General features: G+C 30.3%; 2 protein-coding genes across 4 annotated transcripts; one reads left to right on the forward strand and one right to left on the reverse strand.

The window, feature by feature from the left end:
• Positions 1-51: 51 nt before the first annotated feature.
• On the forward strand, positions 52-5,952 carry Gnf1 (germ line transcription factor 1). Of its 3 annotated transcripts, none has more exons than XM_069114085.1 (17): positions 52-230; positions 375-506; positions 634-765; positions 1,349-1,393; positions 1,458-1,560; positions 1,647-2,062; positions 2,135-2,314; positions 2,386-2,790; positions 2,870-3,035; positions 3,118-3,333; positions 3,901-4,127; positions 4,198-4,532; positions 4,802-5,020; positions 5,096-5,269; positions 5,364-5,439; positions 5,521-5,703; positions 5,781-5,952. In XM_069114085.1, the coding sequence occupies exons 1-17, from the start codon at positions 222-224 to the stop codon at positions 5,907-5,909; spliced, it is 3,147 nt and encodes a 1,048-aa protein (XP_068970186.1). In that variant the 5' UTR covers positions 52-221; the 3' UTR covers positions 5,910-5,952. The 3 variants fall into 3 exon arrangements, with proteins under 3 accessions (XP_068970186.1, XP_068970187.1, XP_068970188.1); XM_069114086.1 differs by having other exon boundaries at positions 637-765; XM_069114087.1 differs by lacking the exon at positions 1,349-1,393.
• Positions 5,921-14,802, reverse strand: LOC138180324 (angiotensin-converting enzyme-like). Its single transcript, XM_069114089.1, has 9 exons — positions 14,641-14,802; positions 11,135-11,498; positions 10,286-10,604; positions 8,845-9,069; positions 7,543-7,906; positions 7,090-7,251; positions 6,592-6,846; positions 6,334-6,509; positions 5,921-6,187 (listed from the first exon to the last, which is right to left on the reverse strand). The coding sequence occupies exons 1-9, from the start codon at positions 14,649-14,651 to the stop codon at positions 6,129-6,131; spliced, it is 1,935 nt and encodes a 644-aa protein (XP_068970190.1). The 5' UTR covers positions 14,652-14,802; the 3' UTR covers positions 5,921-6,128.
• Between the last annotated feature and the right edge of the window lie 1,940 nt (positions 14,803-16,742).

Here is a 16,742-nt window from a genome sequence, read left to right on the forward strand (position 1 = left end):
TAACAGAGATTATAAGTAGACTTAGATTCGTTACTGAAGTTCAAAATTATGATGCCAACATACCAATACTATAACAGCATGTATCGTAAAAGCACGCGTTGATGCGTCATTTATTAAACCAGTGTGCTTTTAATTATATTATCTGTTTATTTTTCTCGTATAAAATATCACTTAGTTGATCTAAATATTGCGTCTCTATCGAATTAAAGTACGTTTGAAACATGCCAAGGGTAAGTTTTAAAATTTTCTATTAAAAATTAATAATCGAGGTTAACTACATTTGTTTTCATCAGTATATCTACATTTTAGGATTACATACTTATTGAAATTAGAATTCAGATTTTATAACTCAATATTTTGTTATTTCATTTTAGGATATACGATCCTATTTTCAAACTATTAAAACAAATTCCAATGTTGCTCCAGCGAAAGCTACTAAAAAACGAATTATTATTTCGTCTGACGAAGATGAGGACAAATCCCAATCGCCACGTAAACGGCCCAAGGTTTTAATATAATTGTTTATTGTAGTTTAAGTTATTAAAGTTTTAAATCTTAGTCATTACTTTTAAAATGGGGATATTGTGGTATTTGTGTCGATAAATATAATATAATATATTCTGGTTGTCGTAGAAGACAAAGTTATTGGAGAAGAAAGCTGATTCCAATGAAGATATTAAAATCATTTCTCCTGCTGATATGTTTGGTAAAAATCCAGTAAACAGACAAGAAGCAGCTAAGATATCTAGACAGTCATTAAAGAAGGTAATACATATGGAAGACAATAAGAAAAGGATTCAAAATTTTTAGAATAGATAATACCTGTGAAATAAAGGAAAAGAGTTGTAATAAGTATAGGTCAAAAAATTATTTTTAATGTTACAATATAATTCTTTGTCTTGGTTAAAGCAAGTAACTTGCTAACATACCACATAAAAACAATAAATTATCTGTTCTGTTAGAAAATAAAAAATTTTACCAATGAAATAGTTACAGAATGTCTAGGAATCTCTGAAAGAGTACACAATTCTCTAGTATAAAGTCGTCAAACATATATATGGAAGAAACAGGGTGTAGAAATCTACTGTAATTAAACACTTATTTTATCATAATAAAATAATTCATTATTTTCATGCAGCATAATAGTTCTCAAAGCAAGCAGGTCATTTGTTTTAATTGAAATGAAAAGTTTTTATAACTGAAAATATTAATTTTTCCATTTATATTTATTAGGGCTTTTTTCTTCATTTTCCTAAAACTTCTGAATCCTTCTTCTTATCATCCTTTATAATATTTGAATGATAATATAAAGTAATTATATACATATTAATTTTATTAAATATTATAGAAAGCTGAAGAAGTACCTAAGATATCCAAAAAGTTACAAAAGAAGGTAATATACAATATTTGAATAATGTTGCAAAGTGATTATATATATATTTTATTAAATATTACAGGAGGCTGAAGGTCATAATGATGATGATTTTGAAGCTACCTTACGTCAGTTAGATACATCTGATATTGAGCAGAGATATTTAACAGAGATTAAAGTTAATGAAGGTATCAATTAATCAACAAGTTGTAATAAACAATATGCCAAACTTATTAACATATTGTGTTAATATACTAATTGTTTATATTTATAGATACAAGTTTACATGAAAGCAATATTGAAAATAAAGAAAAGACACCCATTAAAAATAAAGAGGATGTTAAAAAGAAAACAAGATCTGATAAAACAAATCAAGAAAAGGGTAATAAAGAACATGAACCAAAGAATAAAAAACACTCTAATAATATTTCAGACGAGGACATTAAGCATAAGGGTTCTGAAAATAGTAGCAAATTTAAACATACAAAAAAATCTTCTAAAACTTCATCTGCTATTTCTAAGATGGAAGTAGAATATCTGAAAGAAAAAAACGAAACTTCTCCCAAAAAGATAGACACTTCTGATGTATATGAGGAAAAGATTGAAAAGAAAAAACAAAATGCTGCAATGTATCAGCAATATCTTCAAAGAGGAGGAGCCAGAAATCCAGGCTCAAAAGAAATCCCTGTTGTATGTAATAAGTGAGCAATATCGCTTGTAGAAAAATTTAAAATATGTCTAAAAAAAATGTCTAAATTTCAGGGTGCTGAACAGTGTCTAACAGGATTAAGTTTTGTAATAACTGGCGTTTTGGATTCTTTAGAAAGAGAAGAAGCTGAAGAACTTATTAAACAATATGGTGGACGAATTTTACACCAAATTTCAAAGAAGACTGATTATGTTATAGTAGGCGACCAAGCTGGTCCTGCAAAACTGTCAAAGGTAATATTGATTAACAATATATATTTAAATCTTATTTAGACTTATTATATTGTATATTATAAATTCTTTAGGCTACCAACTTAAACATAAAAAAAATATCAGAAGATGATTTGCTTGAGCTGATACGTACAAGGCCTGCAGGTCAAAGTGATAATGCAACACAATCTCGTACGAAATCAAAAGAAAGATCAAAGAGAAAATCTGCAGAATCTAGCGAAGAGTCAACGCCAAAGAAGAAAAAAATTACTGTTAACGAGGAAACGAAAAAAACAGCAAAAGTACATTCACCACATAAAAGTGAAAGCAGTAAACAAGAAATTGAGGACTCATTAAAACAAGAACTTTATAATAAGGATGAAAAAATAAGATCTTCAATTGAAAAGAAACAGAATGAACATGAAGAATCGCTTGTACAGGATAAAAAAGAGATAATTGATGTGAAAGATATAAAAATACAAACGAATACTTTGCAAGATGTAAGAAATAATAAATAAGTATAATAGTAATAACATTAGTCCTTTTTATCAGTTTTATAATGTCTAGATTTTTTTTTAGATAAGTGGGAACATACCAGTGCAGGCATTGGTTGAAAAATATAGGCCAAAAACTATGAAACAAATTTTGGGGCAACAAGGGGACAAAAGTAATGCTAAGAAAATACACACTTGGTTAATGAATTGGCATAAAAATCAAAGTGGTCAAGTGAAACATACAAGACCTAGTAACTATTTTATTCTTCATGTGTAAAATATTTTTGGTATATGCTTAATACAATTTAAACCTTTACTAATTTTGTTTGTTAGGTCCTTGGGCAAAAGATGATAATGGAGCTTTTTTCAAAGCTGCTTTGTTATCTGGTCCTCCTGGAATTGGGAAAACCACAACTGTCCAAGTTGTCTGTAATGAATTAGGTTTTGATCTTATAGAATTTAATGCATCAGATACCAGAAGCAAAAAACTTCTGCAAGAGGAAGTATCAGAACTTTTATCTAATACCACAATAAAAAATTATTTTAAAGGTATATCTATTTATTAACATATTTTCTAAGTTAGTTTGAAATAACTAATTAATTCTTATTAATCCGTATTTTACTAATTATACTAATGAAAAGATGTAAATCTATAAATATTTTATTTCAACAAATAATTTAAAGCTTTAGACTACAAAATAGATGTTGATTGTTTAATTAAGAAAGTGATCTTTATTATATGGAATATAGAAATATCCTTATATATTTTAAATTACATGATGGTGTTCATAAAAATCTAATAAACAAATAATTGGTCTTCAGTGAATAATTATTTGAGATGTTTTTTTAGTGGAGAAAAGGATTATGGATTAGTTAATTTTAGTTATTATTGTATATATATTATGTATATATATATATTATGATTAGTTAATTTTAGTTATTATTGTATATATATATTATTAGTATTTATTTCTTTGAATGTATTCTTGTAGAACGCATTTTTGTAAGTATAATTAATAAAATACACTACTAAAGTACAATTAAATGCGCCAAAAATATCAAGTTTATAAATTTAAACAAAATTACATTGTTATTTTTAAATGCTCTATATTATAGATGTTAAAAGCAAACCATCATCGAAACACGTATTGTTAATGGATGAAGTAGATGGAATGGCTGGTAACGAGGATCGCGGTGGTTTACAGGAATTAATTAATTTGATCAAATCAACTGATATACCTATTGTTTGTATTTGCAATGATCGAAATAATCCTAAAATGAGAACGCTTTCTAATTATACATTTGACCTTCGATTTCCAAAACCTAGATTGGAACAAATTAGGGTAAAACAATATTGAATTCAAATATGTTTAATGGTTATTCACATTATTTGACTTCTTTCTTTTCATGCAGGGTGCAATGAAATCTATGTGTTTTAAAGAAAATATTCAAATTTCGAATGAAGATCTCGATCGTTTAATTGAATCAACTAATCAGGATATTCGTCAAGTTATAAATCATTTGGCATTATTTGTTGGACAAACTGGTTCTCAGGAAAAAAATGAAAAGAAACATATAAATAAGGATTTGAGACTAGGTCCTTGGGATGTTGTAAAAAAAGTATTTTCCATAGAAGAACATAAACATATGAGTATAAGTGACAAGAGTAACTTATTTTTCCATGATTACAATATAGCACCATTATTTGTACAAGAAAATTACTTGATGGTTATACCTCAAGTGCCAAAGTATGTATTTCAGTAAAATAATGTATTTATTCTTTTTTTCTTCTATATGCACAAGGTTACGTAATTTAGAGTCTGTTGTCTTACATACCAGAAATTATAAAAAGATATGCAAGAAAATGAATTATATTATAAAAAGAATTAAATTCACTTAACAAGAAGTTGTTATCTATGGAATATTAAAAAAGAAATCAATATTAGTTAAATGCCTCATTTTTTATATTGATTTTAGCATTGTTTGTATTTAACGTTATTTTTATATTTTTATATAGAAATGAATTGTTAGGAAGGGTAGCAGAAAGTGCTGAAAGTATAGCATTAGGAGATGTAGTTGAAAAATCCATAAGAAGTAATAATGCTTGGTCTCTTTTACCAATACAAGCTTATTATTCTTCTGTAATACCTGGAACAAAAATGTCTGGTCACATTGGTGGCCAAATTAATTTTCCAGCTTGGCTTGGACGAAATTCAAAAACTGGTAAACTTAATCGGTAATGTCATAATTATTAGATTTTTCATTTATTATTATATCTTGTATATGAAGTTTTTAATGATATGATTTATAGCTTAATGCAGGAAATCACTTTACATGCACGTTTGGCTACGGGTGCGAGTAAGGAGGCTATAAACTTGGACTACATTAGACCTCTTAGAAATACTATTCTCAGACCTTTAGCAGTTGGAGGTATTGAAAATATAGATGCAGCAATTGATGTTATGAACCACTATCATTTACTCAGGTTAATATTTCATTAAGATCAGTTATATAAAAATTAGAGTTTATTGTATTATTAATTTGTAGTATTAAACTTTATTATTTTTTATTGTTAATAGAGAAGATCTAGATTCATTGGTAGAAATTTCTCTATGGCCTGGTGATCGTGATCCGTTTCAAATTATAGATAGTAAGGTATGTTATAAATTCTAGATAATTTTTAATCATTTTGACATAGTGATGTATAGAAAAGTATAATAAAAACTCATCTTATAGGTGAAAGCTGCTTTTACAAGAGCATATAATAAAAATTCCGTGGCTCTACCTTATATAGTGAGTGGAACATCAAAGAAAAAAGTAACATCAAGTATACAAGAAGAAGGTTTCTTAGAAGAGGAGGAAGAAGAAATTGACTCTGATCAAAATGACGATAACCTTGATGCAGATAAGATGATTAAGGTTTATTGGAAAATAGTTTACATTATTGAAATTATATGTTTATTACGATATTATTTATTGATTAGAACGCATTTCAGGCAAAGAAAGCTGGTATAAACAAGAATACTGAATCAAAGGGTAAAAATACTGATAAAACTGAGAAGAAAGGTAAAAATAGTAGTGATAAGTCTAATAAACGTGGAAGAGGACGGGGGAAAGCAAAATAACACAAACATCGTAAAATTGGAATGTGATTTTTATTTGGAAAAAGTAAGAATTTACGATTTCGTAATGTACTTATTTATCACTGGATACTTACATATTTTTGTCTTTTATTCTGCAAGAAATAATGCCATAAACTATTATTTGATGCGTCTTTTATGTCAAAACGGAGAAATAATTTTTTTGGAGTATTCAATGAGATACTATTCAGAAGAATGTATTTTTTACTCTAATGCTTCAGTTGTTTCAACAGCTGCAAGTTCTGATCTGGTTTGTACACATTCTGGAGCAAATAAATTTTGATAAATTACTACACATTTTTGTATTGTTGTATTTGTGTAGTCGTGTATTTTGTGTAGTGTAGTTGTATTTAAATTGAATTGTATTGCATTATATATATGAATCATATTTTATTGTAAGAATACATACGTCTTGCTCTAGGTTTCCATCCAATATATTCATTAGTCTTCTTGTTTTCTTCTGTGAGCCAATCTGTCAGTGGTTTGAAGTATTCCAAGAGTCCAGCAGAGTCCATGTTTTTCTGGCCTGTAATTTTTTCCATTGCATCTTGCCAAGGTTTCGAGGCTCCCAGTTCCAACATGGACCTATATTCCAATAATAAATTTCCATAAATTCTAAGTCATTTCATATCAAGTGAATTATAAAATTGGGAAAGTGGAAACTTACTTTAATAAGTTTCCTGCTGCTTTGTTATTATAAATGTCACATTCATGTAGTAGTTTTGAATTTGGATTTTGTGGATCGTATTGTTTTGCTTCTGTACAAAGTGCTTTATGGAATTGGAATTGCACCACAAAGCTTACGAAATATCTCAAATACTCAACATCTGCTATTATATGATATTTCGCACCAGGGTCAAAATCATCTTCTGATCGATCCACTGGTGGTTCAATACCTTGAAATTCTTCAGCAAGATCCCACCTAATTATTAATAATTAAAAATGTATGAATTACAAGTTAAAAAGAATACATTAGCATTATAAAATCGTTTTATATCAAAGGAGATATATGATAAATTAAATTTAATAATTACATTAATCTATCATAATTAAATTATTTTAGTCAATAGAATTTGCAATTTCTTGCTTATCTCTTTCTCTTTGTAATCTTTCCACATTTTAATTATTGTAATTTATATATTAATAACTCAGAGACAGTACTAACCAGTTACAATTATAATTATCTGGTGTGACTCGTCCCTGGAATACATTCCAGCGCCATTTGTCCATCATATATGCAAATGGTAAGAAGACAATTTTTTCAAGGCCTTTCAGGAAAAGGTGATTGATATTGGTCTCCATGTCAGTTGAATCATCATCCAATAATCTAAGATATAAAAAAATATATTTCCATTACAAAATATTCAGTTTTTAATTATCAAATTTTTATATTTTCATACACTATGATACAAGGAATTAATTTATATAAAGATTACGTCCCTATTAAAAAAATTGCACATATTTGTAGTTGCATTAATACCTTATTAAATTAAATGTATACAAATTATTTCAGTATTTGAATTCATTATATACACTTTATAGATGGACTAATCAAAGTTTGAAGTTCAAAATATATAAATTAATATTTTGTAAAGTATGTATAATTAATATCATTTACTTAATGGTTTTCAGGTGACTTGGTGTAGATGCGCTAAGCGATATAACGTCGCCGACAGCTTCATGGAATCCAGGATTCGCACCCTCCTTGAAAATGTTGGGTTGATTTTTGTATTGCAAAAAATATTCCACGTGACCCATCTCGTGATGCGCGGTCAACAGATCTTCCATGTTAACTCTGGTACACTGTTTAATTCTAAAGTCCTTGCCATCATAGAAGTCCCAAGCGCTCGCGTGACAGATCAGTTCGCGATCCTTTGGCTTTTCTAATATCGATCGTTCCCAGAACAAATCTGGCATTGCGGTGAGATTGATTGAGGTGAAGAAATCTTCAGCAACACGGAAAATAGTTGTTGCGTTGTATCCTGAGGGAACGATTATATAAAGAATACAGGAATCTATCTGTAAGTTTGACTTCTAACTTCTAAGCTTGATACATTGATTAACATAATGAAAAAAATCTCGTATTTGAAGAAAAATTGTATATCAAAAACTGAAAAGATACGTTAGATTTAATAACATTGAATTTATATGAAATGTTGATATAGTAGCTTCTAGATACTAGAAGTAATTTCTAAATATTATTTTTTTTTAATTATCAAATGATCTCTAAATATTTTAAAGCATATGTTATTAATTGATATATCTATTAGTATTTCAGACGTATATTATACTTATAATTAAACATATACTATACTATAGTTTCCTATTTTACAAACATTTTTTGTATATTACTATTTATGCATATTAGTATTTACCATTATTTTGATCATCATACGAGAAGTTTTTTTTAAACATATTGTCTATTAATCTTTTAAGGATTTTAGTCCTCTATAATAATTAATATTATTGTATTCTTTATATCCTACATCGACATAATATTCCTCCTGTGTTGTTAATATTTGTGGATTTTTTCCACTTAATTTAATCTCTACATATTGACTACAAAGTCGAAATATAAAGATAAATTAGCGACCTTTGAACAACTCCTCAGAATTATAAAGTAAACATTTAAAAATGTTTCAAAAAATTTTGTACAATCAGAATCAGAGATTTTATATTTAAATGTAAAATTTACAAACATAATATAAACACCAGCATAATGTACGAAACGAATTCATATAAATTAGAATATAGCGCAATAAATTCGTTTATACATTCATAATTAATATGAAATTACAGATTCTAACGTTATGGAGAGTGAGTTATACAATTTCTGTTGCCAATTTTTTCTTTACGAAATAAATTGTACTATATGTATGTATATGTACGTTATTAATTGACGTCTAAATGCTAATCAAACCTTGTTTAATCATTGCATTGGTGACATCTGGCATTTGTTTTCCCGGATATGGAATAGCGAACTCTGCGACGTTCGCCCAAGTTTGCGCCCACATATTGCCCAATAAATGTGCTGGGATGGGGCCATCTTTCGAAATGATATCCTCACCGTATTTTTTCCGAAGTTCTCGGCGAACGTATGCGTGCAATTGCAAATAGAGAGGTTTCAGTTGTTGCCAGAGTGCCTCTGAAAGTATTTTATTACAAATGAATGTAGCATTTCAGTAATATTTATTCGGACTTATGTTGAAAATTAGATGTTAAACAGTGTTACTGAAACATTTTTAAACTTCTATTTTCATAAGTATTATTGAAGTCAAAGAAAAAATATTTTCGATTTGGAAGCAAGATGATTATTAAGCTAGCAAGCGTTTCAATAAAATAAAATGTTATATGTATTATGTGTATTTGCATAAATACATTTAGATAGTTTATCAGATACTTGGTAATAGAAATTTCACGTCTCATATGTTGATGTAAGGACCATTTATGACTTTACAGTTTCTTCAAATAGAATAGAAATAGTTGTTGGTTTCATCATTGGAAGTCTAATATTCAGTGACAATTAGAATTTATTTTCTTTTGTTTTCGATTTTTAAGCACACAATACTTTTTGTAGAGATATATTAATTTTACTTTTAATAATATTGTCTTTTAACGACAAGCACTGAATTTAACGAGAGAAGTATATTTCCTTGAAAAATATAATGTATTATATTAAAATTAAAAAAGAAATATTAATTTTAACAATCACGTTATGTAACGAAAATATTAATTCATCACAGTTCATATATCGATGCATGAGACGCGATACGTATTTCGTTTCTGAATATTTTCTAACTCATTAAGTATTTATGTTAAGGACTAGATACTTTCTTTCATCTTTTTCTGTTTGAAAAATTTCGAAACGATTACTAAACATTCTTCTGTAAACTTTCTACGCTTCTTACGAAATATTTGTATTTTTCCGCAATAAAGTGTTTATAGAATATTTATAAAACATCATTCGATGTTTCACTTGTTATTATCGACAGAAATATTTATATTCTAATTAAAACTTGCTAGAAATATTTCTTACAAAAGTCGCTACTTCTGTAAATGAATCTTTTATGAGATATTAATTATAGTAGAAATGTTTCTAACGATAAATTTAGGAGAGAGTCGTTTAGAGTTGTATATTTCTCTTAATATTAAAAAGATATTAAATCTCCTTTAAATTTTTATTAAATTATAGTTTAAATTATAATATTATAATATTAAAAACCAATCTGCCGTTATTTCCTATTTTTGTTCCAACTTTTTAACGAAATTGTAGATCTATGGCTTATGTGATATTTCTTTCTTATTTTCTCTTATAGAATACGCTGTATTACTAATATATTATCTCTCAATGTTTAACTTACCAATTTGCTCGGGGAAGTCATCAGCCTCGTAATCCTTAAGCCAGTAAGCCGCGTTGTCGGAATAATTGTTTAATGTAGCAGCCAAGTTACTCAGTTCAACGTATCTTTCATACAATGGTTTCATCTTTTCGCCAGTTGCTTTCCTCCATTCGACCCAAATGTACTTCAATTCCTCCGGATCGTGGCTCTTCATCAGAATCTCCGTGAGCTCCGGTTCCAAAGCGAGATCGCATTTACTTCGGTTCTTGTAATCGCAGATTTTCGCAGTGCTATAGATGTTCTCCATGTCACTTACAATTTTCTCGTATTCTTGGTAGCTCTGTAGTAAACGTTCAATCGATTATCATCCAGCACTTTTCATCTCCAGTTTCCTCAGCTGTACATACAGCGGCTCTCGAATATATTCCAACATTCACAGAAATTTCTTATACAAAACATTTTGAAATTTCGCTGATACTGCAATGAGAAGCGACTATCGTCTTTATATTGGTAGAATTTCGAACGAATCTTTGCAAATCTTCGCAACGATCACCAACAATAATATTAATTTAAACAATCGATTACCGATTACAGTAACAAGCCACGATATTTGATGAGATAATTTTTGTATCAAATATATGTTCGCGATAAATGTCTTGTAACTTCTATACACATTTTCTGATCGATTTCAAATTTTATCAATATAATCACGATAATCGTGTCTCGTTGTACTAATGAAATTTCAAAAAAGTTCGCACGATACACGTAATATATTTGTACAAATTTTGTGTAGCGAGCGTTCAAATACTTTCGTGAGCCAGTGTACTTGAAAGTTAATATCCTGTAGCTTGATAATAATTGAATTGTTACATCTTCGGGAAGCGCTGAACGTCCTAAAACGCTGAACTTCTTGAATTGCCGTCTGACATTTGGGTCCTTAATGTCGCTCCAAGGATACTCGTTCACTTTCTTCCAGGCGGATTTGAAGTACTGTGCCGCTTCCGTGGACGTGTTCAGTTTCTTTGCTAAATTTTCTGAAGTCAAATTCGACGCGTAGTCCCAGTCGGTCAGCGTATACTTGTTGCTCCATTCCGCGTGTTCGTTGTTGATCTTTTCCAGAAATTGTTTGGCCTTTAGCAGATCTGCTTCCGAATCTACTGCAACGTTGTCGACGTTGGGATCCTGGGACGTTGGTATACCCAATGCCAGCGTCACCAGGGCTGCCACTAATAGTCTGCGAATTTTACATAAATTTCGTAACGTTCAATAGATATTTTAATGAACGTTCCAATAAATAATTTGTGAATGTCGAAGGATTTTTCTAAATCTAACAGCAGATCTTTTCTGAATCTAACAACAGAGTGGAACGTTATAAAATTATGAAATATTCGAGCCAAGTACTCGGAGGCTCGTCAATCCTGGCGTAATTTTTATATTTTTATATTTCAATTTAGCCCTCGTTTTCGCAAATATAAAAGATTTTTAACATTCCTGGGAAATCTTTAACTTCATGCTAAAATGAGAAATTATATAATAAATATAGTGATTTACGTAGAAAAATGAAATATTAAACTGTTTTCATTTCTCAAATCTCTCCGTACCTTTTGACTTGTCCTTGTATTTCCTCACAACGTAATTATGAAAATTTTACGCCTAAAACTAATAATATTATCTCTAATTCAAACATACGCCGACAAAAGAGAAGGAGACAGGAAACACGTCTAAGACGTTTCACTATAAATTGATCATTTAGGAACGTTGTTATCTATTTTTCTCGTTTTATACTCGGCCATGTGCGACGTTAGATTCTCAAATAGCGACGAGGTCGAGGATAGTCGTTTGGTTCAACGATTTGAAAGTCTACATCGTCTAAGAACTCGTTAGAATATTTTTCATTTGGTTCGTCCGTATCCTTCTAACGAATTGCCACATTGTTGCATTCCTATCATGCATTGAAACGATCGAAAACGGATCATGGTCCAAAGAGTATGTAGAAATCGTCCTTCGAGATATCATTATAGTGAAATTTTATGACTAGTATCCGAAGGCCTTTAACGAGTTCGAAATACGTTTTACATTTACTGATATACAACAAATACTCTAACTCGTACAGTAGGATACATCACCTGTGTTATATAAAACATTTTGAAATATCCTTAATAGACCGCGCTTTCGTATTTTTATGAATATAACTAATAAAAGAAAAAAAAATTTGTTTCATTTACGAAATATTATAACAAATATTTTGCTTTGGATATTTTATACATATTTGCATATTATATGCATTCTCTGCGCTTTTGCATCTTCGAACTTCTCATAAAGCTTCTCACTAGCATCGAGAATGAGACACGACTATTACGATTATGTAAAGGGTGTAGCTAGCCCTAATAGTTTTAAAAGATATACATTCGAGTGTAGTATGCAAAGTAACGTAAGAGAATTGAATGAAATTGAATGGGAAAGTTGGTAAAAAAGATATACTGTAGGATATTTATTTTACACACATATAGGCGATAAGTAACGAGTTCTGATAGTATAGTACATTCATGAGAGTAAGCGCGTTAAATTATAATATCGCGTGGCCATAGTGCTTTAATCATCCGCGGTCTTTGTATTTTTCAATCGACTAAAATAAGATAACTGCTCCTAACAACCAACCGTGTAATGTTACAACGCGATAGGAATAAAGGAATAAATCTTCTAACAAATCTGTTCTTTATTTAAAAGTACGTAAGCAAACGAGTCTAACTAAATTTATCACTGTTACAGACAGATTCATGAGGATTCGTGAGAATTCTAATATTTGGATTGACTAGTCGCGTAAAGGAAAATGTTATAATCCAAGTTGGTCGTTGTACAATCGAATTAATATTATTAGCGAAACTCTACAAGTCACAAATTACAAGTTATTAGCGGTAATAAATACCTTTGCGTAACAGTAGGAAGTTTGGTAAAATGAAACAAATGAAACTTTGCTTTATTTTATCGTAAAGTTAATTTTATAAATTATAATAATTAAAATAAATAAAAATAAATAAATTAAATAAAATTAAAATATAATTAATCCTATTCGATGTAAAATTATGAAATGACAAAAGAGAAGTCTGTGACCTGTAACTTGTAACTTTTTAATTTACTAACAGCTACTACGATCAAAATTACTAATATCGATAATTGTATCAAAAGTTTCGTACTTTTTATTTATTGTACGATAGTTCTCAAATTTATAGAAATACTGTGCTTGATAGTTTAATTAGACAAGTGCAATAGTTTCGTTCATATCTGTATCCGTTTAAAAAAATTAACAGGATGTAATTATATTTCTGTTTGATTGTGAAGGTAATGATAAAAGACAACACGCGTTGGAATCTATTGAAACTCGATCGTTCCTCTATAAATGCTTATCAGATTCTATTAATTTTGCTCAAAAATGTGTATAACATATCTCGAGCTTTGCTTCTATCCGTGAATATTAAAAAATTATATTTATTCATGTTCAATAATAATAAAGTACAATAATGTAAAGAGATATACGAAATGAATATAAAATCAAATTTGATATTTACACAGCTTAAATGTAACTGATAAAAATGATTCCATAAAATACACGTATTTTTTGATAAATATTGTATACGTGAAATTTCCTAGTTGAAACATGAATTTCATTATACTATTATGAAACAAAATATCTACAAAAGTAAATAAACATTACATAATCCTATACAATAATCTACCTCACTCATTAATTTGTTATTAACTTAAAATTACCACAGGTGTTAATTCTAAAGCAAATTCTACGATACTAAATGTCATCTAATTTCATAGTAATCTAACATATGCATTACATGTGGTTTACTCTACTTTCTCGAGACTGAATTTGTTCAATTTTTCGCTACATACATCAGACATTCGTATATCAAATTTTCCATACCACTTACAAATTTCACTTTTCCTAAACGTCTAAATTAATCTAACTCGTGCACGTTCCTCGCGTCGTTTTGCATTTGTATTTAATAGGAGAAAATATTGTTTCAAAACCAAATTACAATTCCTGCAGCGAGGAGGAAAAAGAAAGAGAAATAGCAGTGCATTCTGATCGTACACCATATCATTTCATATCACGTCGACAACTGCATAATCTGATAATTATGAAAAGTTCGACCACGATACGATTGGATTTTCGTTACGAAACCTAGATAGCGAGCAAACGTCTGTTATGTATTTACCAGTGTTGTAACGAACTACAGGAAAAGAGCGAATACTTGTTGAAAGCTGGTTGAAAATCCAATAACAGTTGCTAGAACCGTCCAAGTTGGAGTTTAAGCGATCGAATGATCATTTTGTCGAGGCTTGTACGAAATATAGCAGATACTCACGGGCGCAGCATTTCCTTTCGTAGCTCGCGTTGAAGTTGGATGAATCAACGGAACAGTTGACCGACGATTATGTTCGATTAAGGAGTAACTTTCACGAGTCTAACAAAATCCCCGTTGCCTTGTGTAACACTCTCTGGCGAACACACATCGAATGATGTCGAACCACGAGATACGCCAACTTTTATGCACCGTCCCCACTCTCTGCCGGTGTAATGTTTTCCTCGCTATGAACAAACGCGACATTATTCGCGGCGGACCTGTTCTGCTAATATTGACGGACCCATCGTCTTACATTGTAATGGGAATTTTACTCTCGATCCTTCTTTTCGGCTTTTATTATAAAGCAGTTACTTTCGATGTACTATATGTCGATTCCGTGATCTGCTACACGTTGGAAGATTTGTTTATCTTCATTAGATCGATTCTCTGTCCATGAGAGAGTGGAGTAGCCTGGCTGATGAAGGCTTTGAGCGATGCACTTTTTTGCGTGCGAATGGTCGTACTTAGAAACATAGTAAATTTACTTCGCGGATATTATAGTTTCTTGCATTTTAATATTATCTCTATCCTCGATCTACATTGAAACATTTCGAATGCATAGCTAAAATAATAATAATGAATTTATTTGTATTTTAGACTCGTAGATTATAGTAAGGAGGTTGTTGGGTTCTTATTTCTAATTTCTCGCATCGTATTATATTCTTATATTTCTCTCTTAGTTACTACGTTATGTTGTTAATATCATTGCCTAACTCTTTCTTATCGATTAGTATTTATCTATCTTAATGTAGTATAATTGTGTTATTAGTTTTTACATTTATATTTCTATATAAAGGTATATTCTTTTAAAAGTACAGTTTATTATTCGTCTAAGTATAGTGTTGTGGCCTTTATGGCTGATTGCACGTAATTCAAGATGTTTTTTTACAAATTCTCTGCTCTCAATGGTTAGTACCCGCGAGAAGTTTTCTCTTCTCTCTTCTTGCACCTCATATTTCTGATATTGGCGACATATTGATATAAAATATTTCAGGGTTTCTCTTCTCTATATATCACGTAGCTTGCACTTTTTTGCGTTATTTATTTCTATTCTTTCCCCTTTCCCTCCTTGGATATAACAAATTCGTGCCTTCCGATCGGACGTGTTTGAACAATCATTCTGCCCCATATGCACAGTTAGAATGCAAAGTTGAAATATTTTATGCGACCGAAATAAAACCGTTTCATTTGTCGAACTTTCACTTACCACCTAAAATGTTATTTTCTTTGAACTATCCAAGAAAACTATCATTCAGTGTCTCAAATATTTTTCCTCTAAATTTCATCTAGTTCCAATTAGCAGTTGATTGGTTTATCGAGATATAAAACAAAATCAAAATTGTTTAGTTCGACGCTGGCAAAGTAATAATACATTCAGGAATGTGTTATCGTCATCGTAGTTGATCCTTCGGATGAACCCATAAACACGAACAGTTGAAGGAACGGCCGCGACCGTAACGTTTGGAAAACCTTGAAAGAACACGTTGCATCGTTGAGCGCACAGAACCGTAGCTCGACTTTCCGCAAGGTCTTGCGGATTCATTTTTATCGTTTATCCCTAGTCGAAACTAACGACCCGGTTGCTTAATATTATTAACTGGCTGTTCAGACATCTCAAACGACCAGTTTAACATTCCTGATTCGTAGGGTCGAATGTCCTTGCCTGTTTACACCGTAATGTCCTCCGGTTTCTTTTTCAATGTTCGCTCGCGTACGCACGATCATCATTGTACTTCTCGATGATCATGCTCATTTCAAGGGCTCCTCTTACGGCAATTGAATGCAAAAAGTCTCATGCCGCTTGTACGACGATTGCATTTATGAGGATCGTTGTGAGATCAGTAGCAACCGCTGTACTTCGAACTATAGTGGCGGACAAAAGGAAGCTTACGAAATAAGAGACACAGAAAGACACGACGACGATTTAATATTCAATAAGATCGATGAGTGAATGTAACGAACACCGTAGAATAGATGGCTATTGTCAATATGGTAAAACATTTTTTATGCAGAAGTTGCTAATATACATGGTATATCGATTTGAAAATTCATTTCAGCAGCTA

The sequence above is a fragment of the Bombus flavifrons genome, chromosome 5, assembly GCF_040668555.2.
Source record: "Bombus flavifrons isolate JBK064 chromosome 5, iyBomFlav1_principal, whole genome shotgun sequence".
Lineage (NCBI taxonomy): Eukaryota > Metazoa > Arthropoda > Insecta > Hymenoptera > Apidae > Bombus > Bombus flavifrons.